This window comes from Engraulis encrasicolus, chromosome 5 (assembly GCF_034702125.1).
Source record: "Engraulis encrasicolus isolate BLACKSEA-1 chromosome 5, IST_EnEncr_1.0, whole genome shotgun sequence".
Classification (NCBI taxonomy): Eukaryota; Metazoa; Chordata; class Actinopteri; order Clupeiformes; family Engraulidae; genus Engraulis; species Engraulis encrasicolus.
In genome coordinates, this window is record NC_085861.1 from 37,195,316 (window position 1) to 37,220,487 (window position 25,172).

The following is a 25,172-nucleotide window of genomic DNA, read 5'->3' on the forward strand; positions in this document are numbered from 1 at the left end:
ACAAACTTGCCTTGTTGCCTTTCCTCACAGGGTGTTGCCTGAGGTTCAGCCGGGCATGATGACTGGGTCGACAGTGGACCCGTACGGACCGAGAGGGGGTGCGCTGGGGTCGGCCCACCCCCTGGGGCTGGTGGACCGCTGCGGGGGAGGGGAGCTCAACAACTGGCAGCAGCTGGAGAACCTCCGACTACAGGTGGAGCAGATGCAGGTGAGGGAGAGGCAGGTGTGTGTGTGTGTGTGTCTGTATTTAGCTTATGACTAAAGCTGCGTTTGCAAACTTCGTGTCTAGTTACTCGCTTCTCACTCACTCACCTAATCGCTCATTGAACGTTCGCTAAACGTCCCCACGGGTTTTACCTGCCACTGCAAAAGCTGTCTAATCCAAACTGCATTCCAATTGGTTACTCGCCTCACTCAAAGTTCAAATATTTTTATCTCGGAATCCACCCACATTGCATCGCTTGTACTCTCCTCGCTTCCTCCCCTTCTCGCTTCGCTGGAACACATAGACATTCCATGGACTTCACGCGCTGAGAGAGTAACTAGCAGCGATATGTGTGACTGTAACTTGAGTGTAGTAAACGAGGGTTGTGTGTGCGATGATTGTGTGTGTGTGTGTGTGATGATTGTGTGTGTGTGTAACTGATGACTGAGGGCAAAAAACGAGGTTCATGTATGTGTAATGATAGTGTGTATATGTGTGTGTTGCTGTGTAGCTGATGACGGCAGGGGGCTACCAGTACCCCCACCTCTACTCGTCTGGTCTCCACTCAGAGAGCAGTAAATGGGACACTCTAGTGAAGGCCAACGAGACACTGCTGAAGGAGAAGGAGCTGCTCATAGAGAGGTGCGTTATGGGTAAAAAAATGTCAATGCCACCAAGGAGATCATGTTTGTGTATTGGTGTATTTTCATTTTGTGTACGTGTGTGTGTGCGTGTGTGTGTCAGCATGATTGTTTTGTTTTTCATTGCGAATGCCAAGGAAGTCAGGTTTTCTCCAGGGTTTGTAAGCGAGCTTTTGTTTGATTTGTTGGTTTGCAAACTAGCTCTGCAATGCATGCATGTAGATTTTGACGTGTAGTTCTGATGCACTGTGGCTTAACCCACTTTAGTAACGAGCAGGATGGTCTTAGTTACAAGAGCAAGGGGAGAGCACCAAGGAGCACATAAGGTACAACATGGCCCCGCCGCCCTGTGGATCAAAGTAGTGCACTGCAGTGCACAGTCACGCTGGGGACCCGGGTTCGATTCCGGCCCGAGGTCATTTCCCAATCCTCCCCATCTCTCTCTCTCTCTTTCCCCCGCTCGCTTCTTGTTATCTCTCAAACTGTCCTGTCAAATAAAATCCCTCTGAATGCAGCAGGATATCATAGCCATGAATAGGATGACGTGTAGAATGTGCTTCACAGTGATTCGTTAGCCATCAATTAAGGAACAGGAGCATCATTTAAAAATCTCCAAGGATTTACACTAGAACCACCCCTGGCGCGAGGGGTTTGAGTCTTGTCTTTCTGGATTCCAAGGCTAGCCAAAAACATGAATTGCCATGAGGTATCTTTGTTCGCGTTTGTTATTTTGCAGGCATGTCATGTTGCAGGTGGTTTTTGGCCTGGCCTGCACCAGTTGAGGTGTTTGTGTGTGTGTGCAGATCACAGCCGCCGTCACAGTTATTGTATCAATCTACTGTCTGACGGAAGGAAGTTGCAGGTTGATGTCTCCCTGCCACATACAATTGTAACTGCTATGACCTCAGACACAGTTTAGAAGGGTGTGTTAACCAACGTTCACAGTTTTATGAGGAAGTTTCACAGTGTTTACGAGGAATGCATGTTTTTCAGTCTCAAGGTGTGTGCGTGCATGTGTGCGTGCGTGTGTGCGTGCGTGTGTGTGAGAATTTCATCTTGTGTTGTGTTTTGTGTAAATGTACTGTTATGTGTATAATTGGGTAGGCAGAATCAGCAGGACCGTGTGTGTGTTTTCTAAAAGAGTAAAATATGTCCTGTGTAATATTTGTGTGTGTGCATGTGTAGGCAGAAGCAACAGATGTCCCAGCTAGAGCAGCGCCTGAGAGACAGCGAGGTGCAGGTACACACAGCCATGCTGAATAGAGGAGCATCTTACCCTACTGACGTCTGCATGCTACGATTGCAGGTAAAAGACACTCACACACTCACTCACACACACACACACACACACACACACACACACACACACACACACACACACACACACACACACACACACACACACACACACACACCAGTGGTGTTGGTGTGTTTTTTATTTAAGCTTGAGCAGAACTGACATGCACGCCAGCAAATGTCTTCACAGGGTCGAAGGAGCTAAATGAGTCAATAGCACAATCAGATTAAGAGATCACGGGCACCCATTACTTCATATATGGGTGGTTGACATTTAAGGGCGTAACGCCCTTAAATGTCAACCAGGAAAATGGCCAATTGCCTCCTATGTTATACGGTTTACATGGTAACACTGCATAAATAAATAATATAAATGTATATAGGCCTACATTTATTCAAACGTGAGCAGCTGATTCAACTTCCTTGTCAGTCCAGCTCGCTGTTGTGGAGCAGCAGTAATTCGGCATGTAAAAGTCCGCACGGCTGCGGTCAGCAAAAAATAGTCCCAACAATCCCAACTGCCAAGACGACAATTAGGAGACCTTTTTTGTTATGTGTACTCGGTATAAACAAGCGTGTATCGCGAGTCAATTTGGAGTAAAAAAAAATCGTTCTCAAATCATGTGTAGTGGGTGGTGCTACGTGTTTACATTGACTCTCGCTAGCTTAGCTACATTTCGCCTTCCAGAGGGAGTCTAAAACAAAGACAGCCACTGATGTGAAAAATAGGACCAATTTCCTCCTTACTAAACCTAGGGCAGGGATTTTAACAGTACTGAGCCCCAAAATAGTGGCATACCCCTTTAAGAGGAAAAATAACAGTTTGGTAGGTTTTTAACCAATGTTACGAAAAAACAAGGCATCACCCACCCATATTTTTAGCGCTGTATGCTTTCACGCCCTACAACCGGGAACTTGACTTGACTTGACGTGACTTAGTTCTGTAGTTTTGACACCACTCTTGGCCTTCAGAGGATGTGAGCTGGTGGGAAGAGATGGGAGGGAGCTGTGTTTTTGTTTGTACGTGTACATGTGCGTGTGTGTTGGTGGTTTTGAAAGTAACACGGTTTTATGACCTTGAGACAAAGCGGGGAAAACAAATAAATGGAAACAGATGTGAGATGTTTTCCATGACCTATTGGGTCTCATGTCATGACAATCCTAACGGTGTAGTGTGTGCGCGTGTGCCTATGTGTCTCTATCTCTATTTGTTACCGGTATACCGTATGTTTGTCTATATGTGTACCTGTGACCCACATGTGTAGCGTCCATATGTCTTATTGGAAGATTCTCCGTTGCAGCTTGGGGTTGCACTGTCATGGCAACCCTAACAGAGCGTGTGCGTTTTTTTAATGTGTGCGTATGTGTGCGTTGGTGGTTCTGAAAGTAAAACGTTTTTATGATGAGACAAGCAAAAAGGCAAATTGAGCAAACAGTCTGTGTTTGCCAGTTCAAGGCTACCGAGTCATTAGTTTATGGGTTGCCAGTTGGATATTAAGAGCTGTGGAGTGGGCCAGCTGTAACTGACAGATAGCTGAAGATCTTGAGGAGGACTTTTGCTAAGCAACAGTATTTGAAATCACACCACAAGATGGAGAATATTTGTAAATTTGGGATCGTTTTTTGCTTTCAATTCTTCTCATTGGCAGTTACATTTCTTGTGACTGATGGCTTTGTAACAGACTGCATTTGATCATTTTTTGTGATAACGTGACCAACATCTTGGCAATTTCAAGACAGCCACATCCCTCTGGAAGACTTTAACTATAGACTTTTCAGAGTTCGTTAGATCTATTTTATGGCCCATTTTCCCAGAGAAAAATAAAGTTGCCTAATAATTATGCACACCTAAAATAGGGTGTTGAACTCCATAGATCACAGCCCCCTCTTTTTATACAAATGTGCATGGCCTGGAATGCTTAAATTCAATAGCTCATAGCACATAAATGAAAACGCAGATACTCAAAATGATTTAAGATGTTTTCCATGACCTATTGAGGCCTACTGTCATGACAACCCTAACTGTATAGTGTTTGTGTGTGCGTGCGTGAATGGGTGTGAGCTGTTTTTAACGTACAGTAAGGAGTCATGTATGTGGTTCACATTTGTATTTGAAGTGTTTTCAGCAAGACTGTAAAAGTTAATAGTTTGCAGTAGAGCTGTCATGACAACCCATACAATATGATGTGTGTCTGCGTCTGTTTTCCTCTATGTTTAATGTTTGTCTGATTGTCTATGTATACCTGTGTGTGTGTGTGTGCGTGCGTGCGTGCCAGGAGGCACAGTGGGAGAATGCGTTCTTAAGGCCCTGTGACTGTAGCGTGCATGGGTGTGTGATGTGCTTGCATCAACATAAACAGCGGGAGAATGTGTTCCTTAGGTCTCAGTAAAGGTAATGTGTGTGTGTGTTTGTGTCAGGAGGCACAGCGGGAGAACGCGTTCCTGAGGGCCCAGTTTGCGGAGCGCTCGGAGAGCCTGGCCAAGGAGAAGGCGGAGTCAGAACGCAGGCTGGGCGGAGCAGAGGCAGAGTCTCGACGCATGAGTGACGCACTGCGCCAGAACACGGAGAAACACAGCGAGGAACTCAAAAGACAGGAGGAGAGGGTGAGAACACACACACACACACACACACACACACACACACACACACACACACACACACACACACACACACACACACACAAAATGTTGCTCAGGAGCAGGGGTGTCAAACTCAAATTCACAGTGGGTTTCAATCAAAATCTGGGATGGAATTGCAGCCCAAACTTAATTCATTGAAGGGAAATAAAATGGACTGTAACTTTGCATGTGTGCACTTAAAAGTCAAAGGTGAGTTTCACAAACACTCCATCATAATGAGCATGCAGATATTCTGTTGTATATGAGTGGGAGATGGTCTGGGCCCACACATATTCCTGGGACAAACCAGATATTGGGTTCAAGTCATGTTAAACTTACTAATTATATACAGTATTAGTGGTGTATGTGTGCCAACTGTAACAGATATTTGAAATGAGCTCACGGGCCAAATAAAATGACTCCATCGGGCAGATTTGGCCCCCGGGCCTGAGTTTGACATTCCTCCCCTGGAGCTTTGCAGACAAGAGGAGAGAGGAACCAACCAGTCACACCGCCCAAACATAGACACAAAGATAGCCAGGCATGTACACACACAAGCACCACCCACTGACTCATACAGCCATGCACACACAACAGACATACACACGTAAGCATGAATACTGTGACGGCAAGAGTGGTGCAGAACTCATTTATGCACTACTCTTATTTGCTCAGAAGAATTAGGCATAAAAATAAAAGAGTGCCTCATTTTGGCCAAAAATTGTCTACCGTGGTCCTGCAGCACCTTTCGCTAGACCTAAACGGGTGGTAAAAAACAAATCAATGATGGTGTCTTTTGGGCAGTACGGAAACCAGTAGTGTAATGTCATTGGGTTTGAGAGTTCGACAGAGTACGGTACCTGATCTGAAAAATGTGATGCATATTGTGTATTGTGTTGTGAACGTGACAAAAACAAAAACACCTCACCAATCTGAAGAGGTCTTACTGAAGTAGATAGGCTGGTTTATGTGATGTAACCTGATGTCTTGTTTATGTGATGGCCTATTTACTGACGTTTTAATGTGTGCTTGTTTGCTCTTCTTTACATGTGTGGTTGTTTGCTGTTGTATAGTATTGATTGCTGTTGTTGCTTACTGTCAGATCCGCAACCGAGACAAGCACATCACCAACCTGAAAAAGAAGTGTCAAAAAGAGGCAGAGCTAAGTAGAGAGAGGCAGCAGCGAATAGAAACACTGGAGCGCTACCTCGCAGATCTGCCTACTGTGGAAGACTACCAGGCCCAAAGCAGACAGGTGAGAAAACATGCACGCACGCATGCATGTACACACACACACTATGGAGATTTACCAAGCCATCTTGCCAAATGTGTGGCAAAGACCATCAGGCACAGAGCAGACAGGTGAGACCACACACACACACACACACACACACACACACACACACACACACACACTAGGGCTGGGGGATTTTGGAAAAAATGAGCATCTCGGTTTTCTTGATGAAAATTGACATCACTGTTTTCTGCGCGGTTTTTTGATAAGCGGCGATTTCCCCACAAATCTTAATCTTTCAGACAAAAAAAATGAAATTAAATTTAAAAATGAGATACAATCATGAATTTAAATTAATCTCCATTTCTATTTTATCACTTTTTAATTTCAATAATATTTTTATAATTTATAGTTTATATTTCCCTACCCAAGACTTTAAGGGCGGAATTCTCCCGTCTCCACTTAAGTCGGTTTTACGCGCGCATATTTTACGCGGTCTTATTTTGCGCGTATTCTCCCCTCTGGAACGTCGCCACACCCCTCGCGCTTAACTCAGAAAAACAGCGCGTAGCCCAACATAGGCGTGATATATGCTAAATGGGGGGGATGAGTCTCCGCCAAGTTCATCAGTTGTGGCTACAAAGAAACTATGGAGCATGGATTTTCAGATCAACCATGTGAAAACCTCGGCAGTCCATTGAGATCCAACACTGAACTTTAACTTTGAATTTAAAACCACGTGCCAAAAGTCCTCTTGCAAAAGCGTTTCAAAATCTAACCTCGGCTCCTTTTCACAAACACAAGGCAAGTATTGGAGGTGAGATAATGGGATGGAAACACGATGTGTCCCTTTGGCGGGAACTCAGCTGAGCGTTTTGGTGCGCAACAGGTTGATTGAAATAATAAACACGATTGAACGTTTTGTTGAAAATGGAGTTTGGCGTGTTGCCTGGACAATTCCGGAAATCAAAAAGTGATTTAAAATGCTGATCATTCCCACAGTTAAACAAACACATAGTAGGCCTGTTTGCTGACTTTTAAAAGTGTTTCTCCGCTTCTCTGAACAGCAACGTGACATTAAAATAATTGGAAATATGTGGATCTCAGCTGTCCGTCAGCATATTACACTTAGGCTACATGCATGCTGAAGAATGAACAAGGAAATCGATCGTCATAAAAAAACGGAGATAATAAAACTTTATATTCTGTCGCAGACATGGGAATTAATTGGACATGGGCATGGAATGCCAAGCCAGGACTTAAACGCGGAGCTGATGGGGTGTAATAGAGACCAGAAGCGAAATGCCAAAGACATGCTCTGATATGTAGGCCTACCTTTTACGTTTAGCTGTAATGACATTCAGGAAATATTTTCTGCCTTACAAAAACAGATAGGACAACCTGTAGCCTACCTCAGTATGTGGTGGTTTTGTATGTCGGGCATCAGTTCAGAAAGTTTAATAGGTTACACTACATGCACATATGCACGAGTTCCAATAAATCACACAAGTGGAGGAGTTGAAATAAAAAACCTTTACTTAACGTCGTGGCTACAACATTGTAAAAATGGTGAAGGTTGTTTTTGAATACTTTGGGTGGCTGTGAGGACGACTGGAACAGCGGTCTTTAGTCTGACGTGCCTTGTCAATTTAGCCTAGAACTTGTGCATGGTGCAACCTGCAACGAGGTGTTTTTGGTTTTGGTTACCGTCCGTGGAGACAACATGATGATCCTCATACTGATTCATTAATTACCTGCTTTTGTTTGTAAGTTCATCGATATGAGAACATGCTCTGGGCAGCTGGTCATATTTTGTCACAATTATTCTAATGTAGGATGTTTATGTGGAACTGTGAATGAATTTCGATTTGGACTCACGCTGACGGTAAGGAACATCAACAAAGCATACCGTGTAACCAGGGGCGTAGCACCAAATTTGGGGCCCTAGGAACAACTTCTTTCATGGGCCCCCCTACTCACAACCCCCCCGCGCGCGAACGCGCGACTTATATTGTCATCCTCCTTGCCTTCCTCAGAAAACCCCTCTAGGCCTATGCTTTCCTCCCCTTCACTTGAATAATCCTCATTTTCAATCATATGATAGCCTATCACAGAACAGACATAATGTCCTTATTTTTCACATCACCAGTTGTGAAAAGTCTGCTATCATATTCATAGAGATGGCTTTTAATCACTTCATCACTATGGTGTGAGGGGGAGGAGAGAGACTGGTAAATCTCTCTTCACAATGCATTTAGCCTAATATTTCGTGCAATAAGGAGACATGAGACATTGATATAGAACTGAACTTTCTTCAATATGCATCCCTGAACAGAAACACACGCGCTCGCGCACACATTCATTCACTTGCACTGGCCCGCTGCACGCACCCGCACGTCATTTGTCCGTTAGTTGTTTTTTTGGGAGAGCAAGGAATAGAGAATCAGCTGGCAGAAGCTTACTATGGAATGTCGCTTAAAATAGGCTGGAACAAAAGTATCGCTGTTTGGATTTGATGCCGTTATTCTCAACCTTCTAAAGTCAGGGCACCCCGAACCTAGTCACATAGAAATCATTATTTATTAGGCTACTGCATCGGCTATAGTTTCAGATTTAAATTGGCCAGTAACTATTTCACAGTAGCCTACCTTAAATAGGGTAATTGTCATGAGCACTCAATGCAGATAGGCTACCTGCTCAGCACCGAGGTAGGTAGGCTACTCTGCTTATCTTTTGTCTTGCGCTTTGCGCAGATTAGAATGGCGTCAGCAGCATTCAAAACGCAGACTGGTGCCCCGTCAAAATCTCGTCATTAATTTACCACACTTCAGCTACAACGGACGTTGTCAGATGGCCAGGGAAAGTAACCAGAGATTTCCTATTGAGAGTGTTGAGACCGCAAAATGAAAGCAGAATGACGGTTCAGGACAGCTCGCACCGCCACCTTGACATTGGCAACTGATGAACGTGACGTTGATTAATATCGTTACGAGGACATATCAATCTGCAAATGTGATGCACCCGATTGAGAAACTGCTTTTCCTCAACATTAGGATATTAGGCTAGCTAAAATAGGCTCACCTTCTCTCAAGTTCGCACAATTTGCATCTGTGACAGGGGGCATCTTCACGTTTGTGACATTTTCTTGATTCATTTTACAAATTAGCTTTGCTATTTGGATATTTGAACCAACATCGACCCTATGTTGGTCTTGTGACTTGTTATGAATATATCAAAGACAAATATGGGTTCAATAGACTATCACAATTATAGCCAAAAAATGATATATATTTTTTAATCTGATTCAGGCTATCACAGTAGGCCACACGGAATGGGAATGAGATAACCAGTTAGCCTACTGTAGGCGGTAATTTTGACATTTGGGCTCACCTTTCTTGCAAGAAATCAGCAGCAGTTGCTTCGTCTGGTTTCCCCTGTCTCTCTTGCCTTTCTATTCTTTTTGTGAAAGCCTGGTGTTTTAGACATCTTTCATTGCTAACCGGCTGCTGCGTTTAATGCCTATAATGAAGTGAGTGAGTGTTGATTACGCATATTGTGCAATCAAAAGTCCGCGAGAGGGCGGACTAAACCAATGCGTACTGATTATGGGGGTGTTTGATATATATTGTAGCCTATTTGCAGGCTAGGATATCCAATTTAACAGATGTATTTCCAGAGAACATTGGAATTACATAAATTAACAACATGTATTGACATTATTGTAAAAATAATGTTTAAAAAAGCAAAACAAGAAGAACATTTTCCATAGGGGCCCCCCGGTGGGCCCCCCAGGTGGGCTGGGCCCTGAGAATGAGTCGGGGTTTTCCCCCCCTGTTCCACGCCGCTGCGTGTAACATGTTCAAAATGCGAGCCAAGCCAGCATCAAATGCAATATTACATTTTACCTCATAGTGGCGCTTGACCTTACTACAGCCCTTTGATGCGCGTAAAGGCAAACACGCTTAAGTGGACGGGAGAATCCGCTTAGGATTGATTAACATGGGGAACTCCCTGATTTTGGCCTGGCCCCACCCAAAGTGCGCAAGTGATGAAATCGCGCGTAAGCCCCGTTTACTCACGGGCTTGAATAAGCTCGGAGGCGCTGTTGCGCACTTTTTTTGACTTAAGCGGGTGGGAGAATTCCGCCCTAAGTTCCCTTTCAACTAAAAAGGGTTAATAAATTATTATAAACGGCTGTTTTTGGCTTTTTTTTTTCAAGACAGCCCAAAACTGCATATTTCTTGTTCTACACCTGGCAACACTAATTGCTTAGTTCTCGTTGTACACCTGGCAACACTGATCACTAGGACCGCATGTTGCCTTGCGCAGCGCATGACTAGCGAGTTAACACAGTGAGACAGAAACGGAACAGACTGAAGAGACACGAAAACAAACGGATTTACTTGAAATTGTGTGAATATTTTATTTGAATTAAAGGCCAAATCAAACGTAGAATGTATTTTGTCAGGTAGTTTGTGTCATATGGCGATGTATTTCGCTCCTATGTTGCTCCCAAATCATTTCAAACAGCAATGTAGCAATGTATCTTATCTGCCCATTGCATTTTGCAAGCTAGGCTAAATTAGCCTCAATGGCAAAACTCATAAGCAGCCTTAACAGCAGTCCTGCACACACAGTTGGGATGGTAATTAAATACAGTTAAGAATCTGAGAACTGTTGTAGCCTATTAGAATAGCCTTTTATTTAACTTTGTGAGATCAAATGTAAGCTAAGTTAATTGAAATGTTCATCATGATTCATCCATGCCATGTGGGTTCTTCATTAGGCTATGCTTCACTCTCACCAATTATTTAGCTCGATTGACCAATTATTTGTATTGCTTCAATCATCATCTTAAATTGTGTTGACATTTCCTAGTAGAAAAGCAACAGTGGACTTGGAGTTGAAATGAAGTGTGACACGAAGTATGAAGTTCACGCACATAGCCTAGTATGAACAACAACAACAACAACAACAACAAAAACGTCTCTCATCAAAAAGAGAACCTTGTGTAGGTGAAACCGAGATCACGTTTTTTTTAACGGTATACCGCCCAGCTCTAACACACACACACACACACACACACACTCAATCAGTCCAAATGTATTTATATAAAACAATATCACAACTGTACAGTTGAATGTTCAAAGTGAATGATATTTGGAATTGTATTTGGAGCATGTTAAGTCGTTTCAAACACTATGGAAACAAACCCATGAGGTACAGCGCCTATAAAGAGTCTACACACCCCTGTTCAAATGCCAGGTTTTTGTTGTGTAAAAAAATGACAGACAAATCATTTCACACACAAAAAAATCACAAAAAATGTCATCACTTTTGCCACTGAAATCTAAATTATCATCCTGTACAATGCATTTGAAAAGCAAACTCATAGATTTGAAGGGAACGAATACATTAATAAAAAAATTAAGTAATTGTGCACATGCTCCACAATTTTCCCTTTAAAGCTTTGACGTTCTTTATGGCATTGCACACGTTAACAACAAGCTGTGAATTGCATTTATTTTATCACAAAACCCTGACATTTGATGAGGGGTGTGTAGACTTTTTATAGACACTGTATGGTGAATTGAATGAATCAGGAAGAACTGAATGGACATTACTTAAGCTAGATTTTGGGCTTTGATTAGAAACATTAAATGCAACAGAATATCAAATTTTACAGTGTGGGTGCAGACGTGCTGGGGTGGAGAACAAAATGTGTTAGAATGCACAACAGTATTTTTTTTACTCTGCAGGGTGCAGCATGTGGGAGGCACACACTGGTGCCACAATCCCCCCCCCCACACACACACACACACAAACTTGCCACTAACTTCCTGTGGATTTTTTTTTTTACCGCCGATTGTGTTTTTTTGTGGAACACAGGTGTGTGTGTGTGTGTGTGTCTGTGTCTGTGTGTGCGCGCACATTCTTCCTGTTGTCGGTTAAGTTTCCGCTGTTGTGACTTGAATTGAGGTGTACCGCGCAAGCAGGTAACGAGCACAATAAGGACACATGAAACTTCCTCCTCAGTTCCAGAGTACTGACAATACGCACAGCACAGACACTGAGTACCCACACACACTGAGTATGTGAAGGCCCCCTCTCCACAGCGCAGTGCTCATTGCACACAACAAAATTGCATTTATGCCTGACTCGTGCAAGGGGTCAGCCCCAAACAACGCGCCAAGGGAGCAATACGGAAGGACGGTACACAGATTGTCTTCAGTACATTACATTACATTACATTATTACATTACATTGCATTTGGCAGACGCTTTATAACCAAAGCGACTTTCAATGCAGTACACACTGCATACATACTTACAATAAGCACACACTGAGCATCTTCGCACAGTACACACAGAATACCTAGAGCAGCAGTTTTCTAAGTGGGGGCGGGTGACCCCTGGGGGGCCCAAGGGATTGCTAGGGGGGCCGTGGCAGGTTGGCAGGAAAAGTAGAGAACAAAATAAATAATTGAATAAGTTGAATAAACTAAAATAAGATAAACAATATTCTATTAATTAGAAACTGCATTATTGCATCTCCTAACATTACTACTACTACTACTGTACTGTTACTGCTGTTATTATTGTATATACCGTATCCCAGTGGGGCACGGACTTAGACTAGAGGGCTAGGCAATTATTTTGGCCTAAGGGCCACATTGGGTGTAGAATATGGATCGCAGGGCCAGATGTCGCAGGCAACATGCACATTGCAATATTTAGATGTGACCTTGACTTATCTCACACTTGCAACAACCTTTGCTTTTTTAAGAATTCTAGGTGTGAGCATGGTACTTTGGATTTGAAAGGCTCTGTGGGCCAGATGAAATGGCTTAGCGGGCGGCATGTGGCCCACCCGGGTCTGAGTTTGCTCACCCATGGACTAAACTATGGTTGTGAAAAGGGGGTGCACAGAAAAATGAGTGTGGCACGACTCGTGTACGGGGGGCATTGGCTGGAATCTACCAGTATACGGAGGGCCTTGTCATGGTGAAGTTTGGGAATGCCTGACCGAGAGCATACACAGAGTACCTACATACAGTGCATTTTTGAGCACCCCTAGCTATTCTGGTTTTCCTGAGCTGTTTTAGTTGGGTAATCAAAGTCCATTGTTTCACCTTCAAAGTTGGCTCTCCAACAACCATCTTCATCTGATTGTGTGTGTGCGCGTGTGTGTGCCTGTGTGCCTGTGTGTATCAGCTTGCGGAGGCTGAGGAGCGTTCTCGTGAGCTCCAGGAGAGAGTGGAGGAGCTGGAGCAGCATCTTCAGGATGCCAAAGCAGCGACGCGAGACAGAGAGGCACAGCTGGACGAACAAAGACGACGCGAGAGGGAACTCATGACCACCGTCACCAGGTACACACACACACACACTCACGCACGCAACATAGAGAGGCACAGCTGGACGAACAGACCACATGACTGGGAACTCATGACCACTGTCACCATATACAGACACACCCGCAGGGCCTAGATGTCAGGGCTCTGTGTGTGTGTGTGTGTGTGTGTGTGTGTGTGTGTGTGTGTGTGTGTGTGTGTGTGTGTGTGTGTGTGTGTGTGTGTGTGTGTGTGTGTGGGTGTGGGTGTGGGTGTGTGTGTGTGTGTGATTCAGGAGGATCTAGAGGTCAGGGCTGAACTACTGTGTGTTAATGCGCAGGTGTTTGTGTGTGTGTGTAGCCTGCAGGAGCGTGTTCAGGAGGGTTTGGAGGACGGTGCTCGATTACCATGTCTGGACCTGGAGCTTCTGAGGGGAGAGAACAACAGCCTGAAGGAGGAACAGCATCGCCTCAAGAAGGTGCGTGTGCGTGTGCGTGTGACTGTGACTGTGTGGTAGTGGTGAGGTGAGACTGTGAGGGGTGAGAGCAACACACACACACACACACACACACACACACGATACATACAAAGGATTTATTATGAAACTGTATTATATTGATGTGAAATGACATATGATATGTCATTGTGAATCCCCCACAAGCACAGACGCCATCTTCATGTCAACATTGGGGGGGCTGGGTGTCTAATTGCGTCAAGACAAAGTTACCTCTGAGTTGTGAATTTGCACACGGAATTTAGCCAGGTCCGTAATTTACTGAATATAGCCTACATTAAAACCGTTGGATAGGCTACTAGAATACAGTGCAAGCACGCTGGCAGATTTCAAAGTAGGAAGTTCTCGGACCATGATGAGGAAGATTATTCTCTGTTTTTATTTTGAGCAGTGCCAATGATGCATCTTGCACGTCAAAACGTTAGTTTGGCACTGCTCTAAATAAAACAAAAGCAGAGAGTAATCTTCCATATATTCGATGCTCTGGTGGTCTTGCCTACCTTTTACTCTGTCCTTTCCCGTGACGGACCAGAAGAGCAGGAGCGCGGCACCTTTTTCACGTTGGCAGAGTGTTGTCATATACTGGCCACTTTAGCTAGTATATAACATGTTGTGCATATAACAAGTATGCAAGGATTATTATTGGGTATATAGTATCTGTCATTTAGACCAGAAATTATAGCCTAATGGTGCGCAATCACACAATCATAATCACAGATGTCACTGATTCTTGAGAAAGCGGCTAAAACATGTCGCAGCAATAAACTGCCAATTATGTTGAAAATAAACTACATTTTCATGAACAAAATGAATCCAGGTAAAGACCCTGGGGTCTGTTACACAAATGTACAGTCGTTTCAAATATTTAAGTGTAATTTTATTACTTTTCATGGCTATAAACCTGCCCACACCCTGTAAAAACAGCTGTCCCAAGGACAGACATCATCATTTCAATTGACTTAAAATGTAAAAATCACTGATATTGTTGAATAATATCACCATGATGTGAAAGTCCATATTGAAGTGGTTCTGCAGATATACACATAGTGCGTGTAAAGCAATATTTACTACTATTTTCCTATTGCTCAAAGTGTGTCCAGCATATTAGTCACCACCATCAGATTTTTTTAAAAAGACAATAAAATCAGGTATGCACAAGGTCATTGTCATTACTTTTCAAACCTTTAGCTCTACTGAATACTTCACCATCACTGAAGCTCCTGTAAGTTTACTAATTTCTCCTCAATTTGTTAATTTGTTTTGACACTGGTACTGTCCCAACCATAAACTGTCAACACCGTCGGGGGTTTTAATAGTATTATGTTACATGAATGTTAATTATATATACTTTTTCAGAAGCGGCATGAAGCCCCTAAGAAACAGAGCGAAAACGAAGTGGCTGATGTGAGCAAAAATTGCATAATATGCAAGAGTGTTTTTTTGTCTCACACCGTCAGATGTCACCACCGTCAGATTTTGCTCCGCTCATCATCTTGTTCCATATTTTACTAAATTGTGCTGGTTAATGAAACATTACCAGACATGTTAGCAGGGATTAAAGCAAAAAAAAGTCATCTGACTGAACTTTTTTACCGGTTAGGCACCCGATCGAGTATCACTCCGTAACCCAACGAAAACCAATGTAGCCAGGCTCTGCCCTCATAACGAAACATACACTGGTTTTATGCAAGGAATGGTGCCAGAGCCAGCACTAGGCATAGGCAGACAGGGCAGTCGCCTGGAGCAGAATAGGCCTATGTAGGCCTATTGAGGGCGCCAGTAATACCAAAAAGTGCCACAAAATCAGAACTTCAACCAACATAACACTTTACACTTCACATTAACAAACATAACCTCCTTGGCGGAGGTAATGAATATTCATTATACACTCAGTAGGCCTATATACACACTCAATATGAATGTACCTGTAGGTACTAGATCAGATGCTATGCTATGTTTACAGATGCCAATTTCTAAATACAAAAAAAGGAAAGAGGGAAAGGGGGCAGGCCTAGGCCACCAGATTGACTAGAACTGGCCGAGAATGGAGGGATAATGGATACTATATCAGACTGCAAACATTGAACTGCAATTTGGGGCACGTTTTGGTTATTTCCTCTTATTTCTACCCATTGTTTATGAATTGTTCACAACATTATGCAGAATGGATTCACATTGAGTGTTGCTTCAAAATGGTCTAGCTGATATCACAGAATTATTGACTTGGAATTGCAATGCGTTGATACAGTGATCCCATTATGTTTTTGTTGTTGTAGTAGTAGGCTATATTTTGTCTTTCCCATCAGAATGGGCAAACACTGTTCTGGTGAAAGCATGGTGCGCATTGCTTGCAGTTGTATTTCTGACATTTAAACTAGTTGGTTATTTTGTATGTTTTTCACTATTCGTCCTGTTACAAATAACTTGTTGATGTTTACAAACAGGGTGCGGTAGTCTACCTCTTGTATTCTACCGTTTTGAAAACCTATGGCTACCGGTACTTTTTTGCTTCTCGATGTGCGGTGCCAGGCACACGCTTACCATTGATTTAAAAAACGTCCCCGATTCCTACACGCACTCATGTTCTATCCTACAAGCTGACACGACGCAAGCAGACACGACACAGTCAGACATACGTCTATATAACAAAAGTAGCACACTTTCCCAAGCTTGTCGCGCAACTTTCCACTCGAATCAAGACAAATCACCCACCTATCAGTCCTGAGTGCGCAGTGCGCAAATAACTGAACTCAAACGAAGCGTATAGTCCGAGAAGATGGGCACAGACGTTGAGCCACTCAAAAACGAGCACACACAACTGTTGCTGCACACTATTCCAGTTAGCAAAAATAGCATCACAGAGTAGCCTACAACAAGCCTTGAAAGTGAAACAAACACCGAAACGGCAATTATTGACCACCCATGAGAAAAACTGCTTCCCAGAACAAGACGTGGCATAAAATATTGGCTCTGCCAGGGATAGCCTCCGTGACCCCTGTAAAATGCAACCCATTTTCAACTTATTTCTTAAATATATCGGCAACAACAAAGTTAATATGCTATGATTACAGGTGAGACTGTAAATTATCCGTTGTCAGAAAGACAACTACAGCTAGTTCTACACGTAGCCAGTCAAACGCGCTAAACTTTGAGGATGAAAAGCATGTTATTACGCATGGTATATTCTAGCTAGCTGCCAATGATAGCCGTCCCATTGGGGCTATGAATAATGTTAGTAAAAGTCACAATGCTTAAAAGAAAAACCCTTCATGAAAAGGACATCATGCGCAGTCGAAGTAAACTATTCTTTTTTTTCTAACTATCCGCCACGGCAGGTGCAATGATAATGGAAACATACGTGTCCTACCTTTTTCCAGCTATGCATTCCATGCGCATTATTAGCCCATATTGGAATATCAGTCCAACCCGTTTAATGATTGTCATTGCACTTTAAAGACATAGTATTACACTTATTTTCTTTTCTGCGATCAGCAACAATGTTTGCTATTTGATTTTTTAATCTCTCGCGCTGCGCCGCAACCGAATTGTTGACCGCTGGTGTACTTTTTTTTTGGAACACGGAAGACCAGGGGATGGCTCAAAACTACTGAGTGAATCTGTTGTATGACACAACCGGTGCTGGAGTATAAAACTAAATCCGTGCACCAAACACACCTCTCGTCCCCCTCTCATGGCCAGGAGTGCTCTCGATTTGAGTTCAGTTGGAAAGTAAAAATTGTAAATTAATTGACATGAATTATAAAGGACGGAAATCCGTCCAAACGAAAATCCAGTTGACGGAAATCCGTCATAGCGACGGAAAACTTTAATCCCTGTGTTAGTAATAATTGTGACCCAAACTTATACTCTTATTTGGAGGGTTTTTTGTCACAAAACCTGACGGTGGTGATGATGTAGTTCACAAAAAAGCATGTGTTTTACATGTTTTTAACAAGTTTTAAAATATGCTTCCAATTAGTATCTACAATTATGTTGAATTGTAAAAGTAATTCACTTAAATACAGTAAACATATTTTTTTACTTCTAATTCTGTCTGACACTGGTGACAAAACCAAGAGCGAGCCCATTTTATGAAAAATTTAAAACATGGGGAGCTTGGCCAATACATTCACTGCACAGCCAAGACCTTCATCTATGAGAATACACTTCTATTTAACAACTTAAAACCTGTTTATGCCACATTTTCAATAATCTAGGCCTACTTCCTAGAGTATGTAACAAATGAAGAAAAAACACACGCACAAACATACTGTGCACACACAAAAATAAAGTGTTTATGCTAGATGTCATTGACTTGAGAGGGCTATTTATTTAGCTAAATGTAGGTAATAATTAGGTCACTTTCACCACCTTCAGATTACTGTCACCACCGTCAGTTCTTAAGTCACCACCGTAAGAAGGAGTTTTGGACATTTTAAAAGAATGTGCTTACAAAATTTTCCTTTGGAGTTGTTGAATTATCAAAGTAATAGCAAATTTAAGCCTACACGAATATTTGTGAAATTACAAAAAAATGTTTGATCTATTTAGGCATTAAGTAAGCATTGTCTAACAGCACATATGTTTAAATAAGAACACATGAAGCAGTATTAAAATAGAATGAAAGTGAATTTTCAACATTTAAAGGTGTATGTGTGAACTGAAAAACACACACAATCACTTAAAAACTCCAGATACATATGCAACCAAATCAATACACTTTTTATTGCTTTTAATTGTGTCTGACGGTGTTGACAAAAAACAAGGTATGATCGGAGAAAAACCTGATTTCTGAAAAAAATTCAAAATGGGGAGATTGGCCTTGTGCATTTCTGAAAAGCCAAGACCTTTGTCTACGAGGATATACCATATTATTTTGTAATTCACTTTGTTTTTTTCTTTCAAGATTACAACCTGTTTTAGCCACTTTATCAAGAATCAGTGACGTGCATTTGCGCGGGACAATCTGGGGGTTCAACTTGTCAATCACTTGGTGTCAAACATTGGAATATTGCAATACAAACTGGACAGGGGCGGGTCATGTCTGATAATATTTTATTTAGATTACGTTTCAATTCAAAGCTGTGATATTATTTGTTTAGTTAGTGTGAGAACGCGCTTGCTACCTCTCACAGGATGTGTCTTGGGTGGAGTGAAATAGAGCGGTCACAGCGATCTGTTACACTTCAGCAGCGAAGCTCATGCTTGCACAGCAGGTTAACGCAAAGCCTTCTCAATCACCTTTGCTCCCATTACTCTTAAATACACACACTTGTGAGGGCCAGACAATTTTTTACTAATTTATTTACGAACTACCTATGCTGCGCAGTGCAAATACATTAATCAAGTAAAGTATAACACAACATTGCCCATAGGCACTACGCATCCGTAGTCTTCACAAATAATAAACTTGATGCTCAACATTCCCATTCATTTCCTCTGCCCAAAGTGGTGTTCTGCCACTCAAGTATGCGCACTCCCGGCGATAGGCCATGACCGACGCTGCAGAGGACAGTAGCCTATTTCCTGTGCGTGCTCACTCGCAGTACCGACAGTTAAAACACAAATTTGTTCATGAATTCACCGTTTGTGAATTTTTAAAATAAAGGGGATACAGATTTCACTTTCTCACAGTTGGTTTCAATCATTAGTGAATTCGGTACTGTTAACTATTTTTCACATTTCATTATTGGGGTGTTTATGCTGTCCTCAACTTTATGATTGGGGGATCAAAAAGGTCTGTGCACAGGTGATTGAGAAGCAGCTAGTGTATGCCTACGGTGAAGAATATTGTGTTACTATGGCATGCCGTGGCATTATATTATATTATTGTGCTGCCCCAACAGGTGATCGAGAAGCAGCTTCGCATGATGGAGCAGCTTGGGACCCAGGTCCGGGTACGTCTGAATGCCTCCTCCACACAGCTACCTCGCTCTTCCACACACTTACTACACTAGAGCCTACTTCACTCTCTTTCTCACACACTTTCTCTATTTGCTCTCTGAAGCACATAGGCTTACTGTGTGTGTGTGTGTGTGTGTGTGTGTGTGTGTGTGTGTGTGTGTGTGTGTGTGTGTGTGTGTGTGTGTGTGTGTGTGTGTGTGTGTGTGTGTGTGTTTGTGTGTGTGTGTGTGTGTAGAAACTGGAGGAGCAGGTGGGTCTGGAGGAGAGCAGCAGCCAGGCACTCAGAGAGGAGGTGATGGCCAAGGAGCAGTGTCTACTGCAGCTACGCACCGCCATGAAGGAGGTAGCTCACACATACGCACGCACACACACACACACACACACACACACAGGCAGTGTCTACTGCAGCTGCGCACCACCATGAAGGAGGTCACACACACACACACACACACACACAGGAGCAGTGTGTTGAGCAGCTTTGGCAAAGAACGGTGTGGAGTTGAACTTGTACGTCATCCACTACCACCATAGACAGGCTTGGGTGACCTTGTTATCTGGGTTGGATGGTAGTGGACTCACATGGATCGTGTACATAACCATACACAAAATAAAAACAATTACGATTCATATTTTTCATATTCATATATAACGGTTACTCTCAACACCTTAATCGAGTTTCTGCCCTTCTAGTCATAAAGTAACTTATCTTATGAAGGCAACTTAGCCAAATTCTTAAATGCATGTAAACATTTAAAAAGGGATTATTCCGTTCCGTTTTTGTTGACTGTATTTGTTTTTCTGTGACCACGTAAACACAAGCTCACTGCCTGGTTATGTTCTATATACTGTCACTGGTAGTAGACCATGTGGTCTCTGGCCTCTGTATTTATCCCACAGTGTGTTCTCCACAGCAGTCGTATAGAGCAATAACCACACAGACACACACACAGACACACACACACACACACACACACACACACACACACACACACACACGGACACACACACGGACACACACACGGACACACAGACGGACACACAGACGGACACACAGACGGACACACAGACGGACACACACACAGACACACACACAGGCACACACACAGGCACACACACACACACAGACACACACACACACACAGACACACACACAGACAGACACACACACAGACAGACACACACACACAGACAGACACACACACACAGACACACACACACACAGACACACACACACACAGACACACACACACACAGACACACACACACACAGACACACACACACACACAGACACACACACACACAGACACACACACACACAGACACACACACAGACACACACACAGACACACACACAGACACACACACAGACACACACACACACACTCAGGAGCAGTTGGTATTAGGAAAAGCCTACTGTAAGTAAGACTCTTCTCCCAAAGGTGCTCTAGCTTGGTGCTTCGCGGCATAGCCATACAGTAGGTGATCCCTTGCCACAGTGCATTTATTTATAGGCACACTGCAGTGGCTGCAGATTCATTTTCACTCTCCTCCATTCTCACCCAGAGCTAGCCAGCGCGCTAGCCAGTCTTACACGCACACCATGTTCATGTTGACACACCAGTCACTCGTCACACGTGTGTGCTTGAGCGCGAGCACACACACGCACACACACACACACACACACACACACACACACACACACACACACACACACACACACACACACACACACACACACACACACACACACACACACACACACACACACACACACACCTCTGTCTGTCTGTCTGTCTCTCACTCTTCTCCACTCCACTGCTGACAGCCTGAGATCTGCAGACTAGCTGCCAGTCATCATTGTGCCACACTACGTGCCCTCTCCTCTTCAGCTCTGCACTTTCACCAGCGACTGCAATCACACATCTTTTACTCTCTGCTGGGAGTTTTTTTTTTCCCCTTCTTTTCTATCGCTGTAGTTCAGTATTTGCTATATGTGTATGTCTGAGCTTGATGTGAATAAGACGTATTGCTGAGAGGTATATTTGTTATACTGTAAAATGAAGCAATGTTTTTTTCTCCTCTCCTCTCCTCTCCTCTCCTCCAGCTCTCGGTCCAGAATCAGGACCTGTTGGACCAGACCCTGACACTGCAGGAGCGTCTGGAGGATGCTGAGCGTGCCGGCTTTGGGCCGGAGGCGGGCCGCGTGTCGCGAGGACCCCCCCAGGCGGCCGCTGCTCGTCTGACGCAGCGTCTGCACGGCGAGATGTCCGCCTGCCTGTCTGACCTGCGCTCCCTCTGCAGCGTCCTGACCCAGAGATCACAAGGACAGGACCCTAACCTGTCACTGCTACTGGGCATGGCCTGTAAGACACACACACACACACACACACACACACACACACACACACACACACACACACACACACACACACACACACACAATCACACACAGAGCTCCATATTTCCTCTGATACTATCTAGTTGACGTATGACCCTAATGTTCGGTACTCTCTGTCTGCCTCTCTCTCTCTCTCTCTCTCTCTCTCTCTCTCTCTCTCTCTCCCCTCAGCGCCCCCTCCTCTGGCGTCTGCGTGTGAGGACTGGCTGAGTTCGGAGGTTCTCCAGAGGAAGTTGGTGGAGGCCCAGCAGCTGCGCCGAGACGTGGAGACACTACGCACCACCATCTCCGACCGCTACGCACAGGACATGGGGGACAACTGCATCACGCAGTGACGTTATGGGGACAACAGTGACACAGTGACGCAGGACAACGTACAGTAGTAGCACACTATCACAGGACAACTTGGGATTCTATGCACCAACATCTCCGACCATTATGCTCAGGACTTGGGGGACAACGGTGTCACTCAGTGACAATATAGGGACAACGCAGTGACGGCTACATGGGACGATTCAGTAACACACTAACAACAGGACAACTTGAGATGCAATGCTACACTCAGTGATATCTGGACAATGCAGTGTCACAGAGACATGGATCACACGCATAGTAACACACTACCATAATACATACTACAACAGATGTGGGGAGCTACCTAAGCAATATTATCTCCAACCACTGCCCTCAGGACATGGGGGACTACTGGCGTCACACAGGGACACAGAACAATGCAGTGACACACTACCACCGAGACGCAGTGACCTAGGACACACTGCATTTGCACCCTGCCATGGGACATCACACGCTGACAACTGCATCACACAATGATGGTGACAAAAGGACACATAGGCGACACACTACCATAGATCAAATGCATTTCTCATTACTCTGTGAGACACTAATAAAGGACAATATAGTGAGCACCCTCTCTGACTGCTATGCACAGGACATGAGGGACAACCACAGTACATGGTGACACAGTAACATAGGTCAAATGGGGATGAATGCATCAGCCAATCAACTACCAGACATGTAGAACATGCAACCACAGGACAAGTGCCTCATCCAATCCCCTGCCAACGTAGGACATGGTGGGCAGCTGCATCAGCCAATCACCTAATGCAGAAACCCAGTCATAGGCCTAATTCCTCTGCACCGTCGTGCCTGACTGAACAGAACTCGTAACATGGAGTGAGGCAGACGCATACACTCTCAGACAAATATATACAATCATACATACACAACCAAGTATACATGCATGCACATAGGCACGTACACACACACACACACACACACACACACACACACACACACACACACACACACACACACACACACACACACACACACACACAGCTCCTGTCTGTGCCTCCTTAAGCGGTCAAAATGACTTTTATTTTGTTTTAAGTTTGTGGTTGACAATCAACTGGAAATGCCTGGATGCCGATGAACTAGTTCAATAAGCTGCTAATGCCACTGTTAAGCATGTGTGTCATGGAGCAGGTGGTTTAGAGACCCTATGCTCGTTTGCTCTCTCTCTCTCGCTCTCTCTCTCTCTCTCTCTCTCTCTCTCTCTTATCACACAGTGGTAAGACGTCAGACAGGTGCCTTCTTTTCACTCGTGTCCTCTTGTTCAACATGATGCATCAGAATAATGCTCAGCAGAGTAATGACTAACATGAAATGTGTGTGTGTGTGTGTGTGTTAGTTAATGTTTTTATACATCATTTCAGATGTTGGTTGTAAAGAGTTGGCCCTCTCGTTTGTGAAACAAACACACAAACAACCTTAACATTCCCCTCATCGATAGATGAACTAAGTTTTGAATTGTTTTTGACTTGTGTGTTTTGTTTCGTGTTGGTGTGTTTGTGCTTAGTGTTTTGTAGAGCAGCATTTGAGAGTTTGTGCTAAGTGTTTGGTAGAGCAGTATTTCTTGGGTGTTGTGGTGTTCAGTATTTAAGCTTCCTGTCAGATGGATGAGCTCTCGAGTGTCTCGAGTCTAACTTTGTTGCGCTCATCGAGCCACCACAGCAGTGTTATCCAAGCACCCAAAATACCAGCAGCCATAGTGTGTGTGTGTGTGTGTGTGTGTGTGTGTGTGTAGACCAATATAGTGCTCCAGCAGTCTTCTGACACACACAAATAACTATCTACTGGTATTTATTATATGGTTGTGACGTCATCTGTCGAATGCTCCATTCATTTCAACGGGGCTCCCCAACGTTCGGACGTCTGTTATTTTTCGATAACGGACGGGTTGGTCTATAACAGACCGCTGTCAATGGCAACAAGACTTTTCACTGCTAAAGCGACTTTTCATCAAGACTCTAATCAGCTGCTGTGATAGACAGCACCCGTTGTCCTGGCTACCGCTGTCAATGGCAACAAGACGTTCACTGCTAAAGCCACTGGCTTGTATACAAGTCAGTGGCTAAAGCGAATGTTTCATATCACTCCGCAGGGGGTCCGGTCTTTTGTCACTCTAATCAGCTGCTGTGATAGACAACACCTGTTGTCCTGGCTAGCCTACCTAGCTGTTGCCTAGCGGTGTTCCACAACGGAACTGTTTTGTTTTGCGCAGCAACAATCTTAACATTAAATAGGTCTAAAGAAATGACCCCGCATGTGTGAATCATTTAAGTATATCCATATAATAAGCGGGTTAACTTTCGGCGAGTCGGTCGCTTTGTGGAATAGCAGCACTTCAGAGAGAACAAGACCCCTCCGCTCCGCGTCGGGGTCTAAAGATTCTCTCTGTCGTGCTGCTATTCCACGGTAGCGACCTTCTCGCCGAACGTTAACCCTTACATAACAACTTGGCTTCAGGGGATGGTGTGAAAGATTTGCCTTTATGTCATTGCACAACTACATCACTACTCACCAAAGGGAATTTGCGTGCCTTACTTTGTTGCCTGACACTACTATGAATAAGCACCATATGAGCTAGAGTTGTGTAATTGTACCAGTGAGACTCCTGAAAAGAAACGCTAATGTGGTTCTTTGTGGCACAAAAGGCCCTCAGCACAG

At 43.9% G+C, this 25,172-nt stretch overlaps 1 protein-coding gene across 3 annotated transcripts in view; it reads left to right on the plus strand.

Annotated features, from left to right (window-relative positions):
- The window catches only part of cep85 (centrosomal protein 85), a 34,442-nt gene extending 10,140 nt beyond the window's left edge, over window positions 1-24,302 (plus strand). For all 3 annotated transcript variants that reach the window (XM_063199231.1, XM_063199232.1, XM_063199233.1), the window contains 11 exons: window positions 31-208; window positions 717-847; window positions 2,032-2,152; window positions 4,561-4,746; window positions 5,864-6,016; window positions 13,210-13,364; window positions 13,686-13,803; window positions 19,686-19,736; window positions 19,979-20,086; window positions 21,849-22,107; window positions 22,314-24,302. In XM_063199231.1, the coding sequence (XP_063055301.1) occupies window positions 31-208; window positions 717-847; window positions 2,032-2,152; window positions 4,561-4,746; window positions 5,864-6,016; window positions 13,210-13,364; window positions 13,686-13,803; window positions 19,686-19,736; window positions 19,979-20,086; window positions 21,849-22,107; window positions 22,314-22,477 (1,624 nt within the window). In that variant the 3' untranslated portion in view covers window positions 22,478-24,302. The remainder of the gene's footprint in view (window positions 1-30; window positions 209-716; window positions 848-2,031; window positions 2,153-4,560; window positions 4,747-5,863; window positions 6,017-13,209; window positions 13,365-13,685; window positions 13,804-19,685; window positions 19,737-19,978; window positions 20,087-21,848; window positions 22,108-22,313) is intronic.
- Window positions 24,303-25,172: the final 870 nt, after the last annotated feature.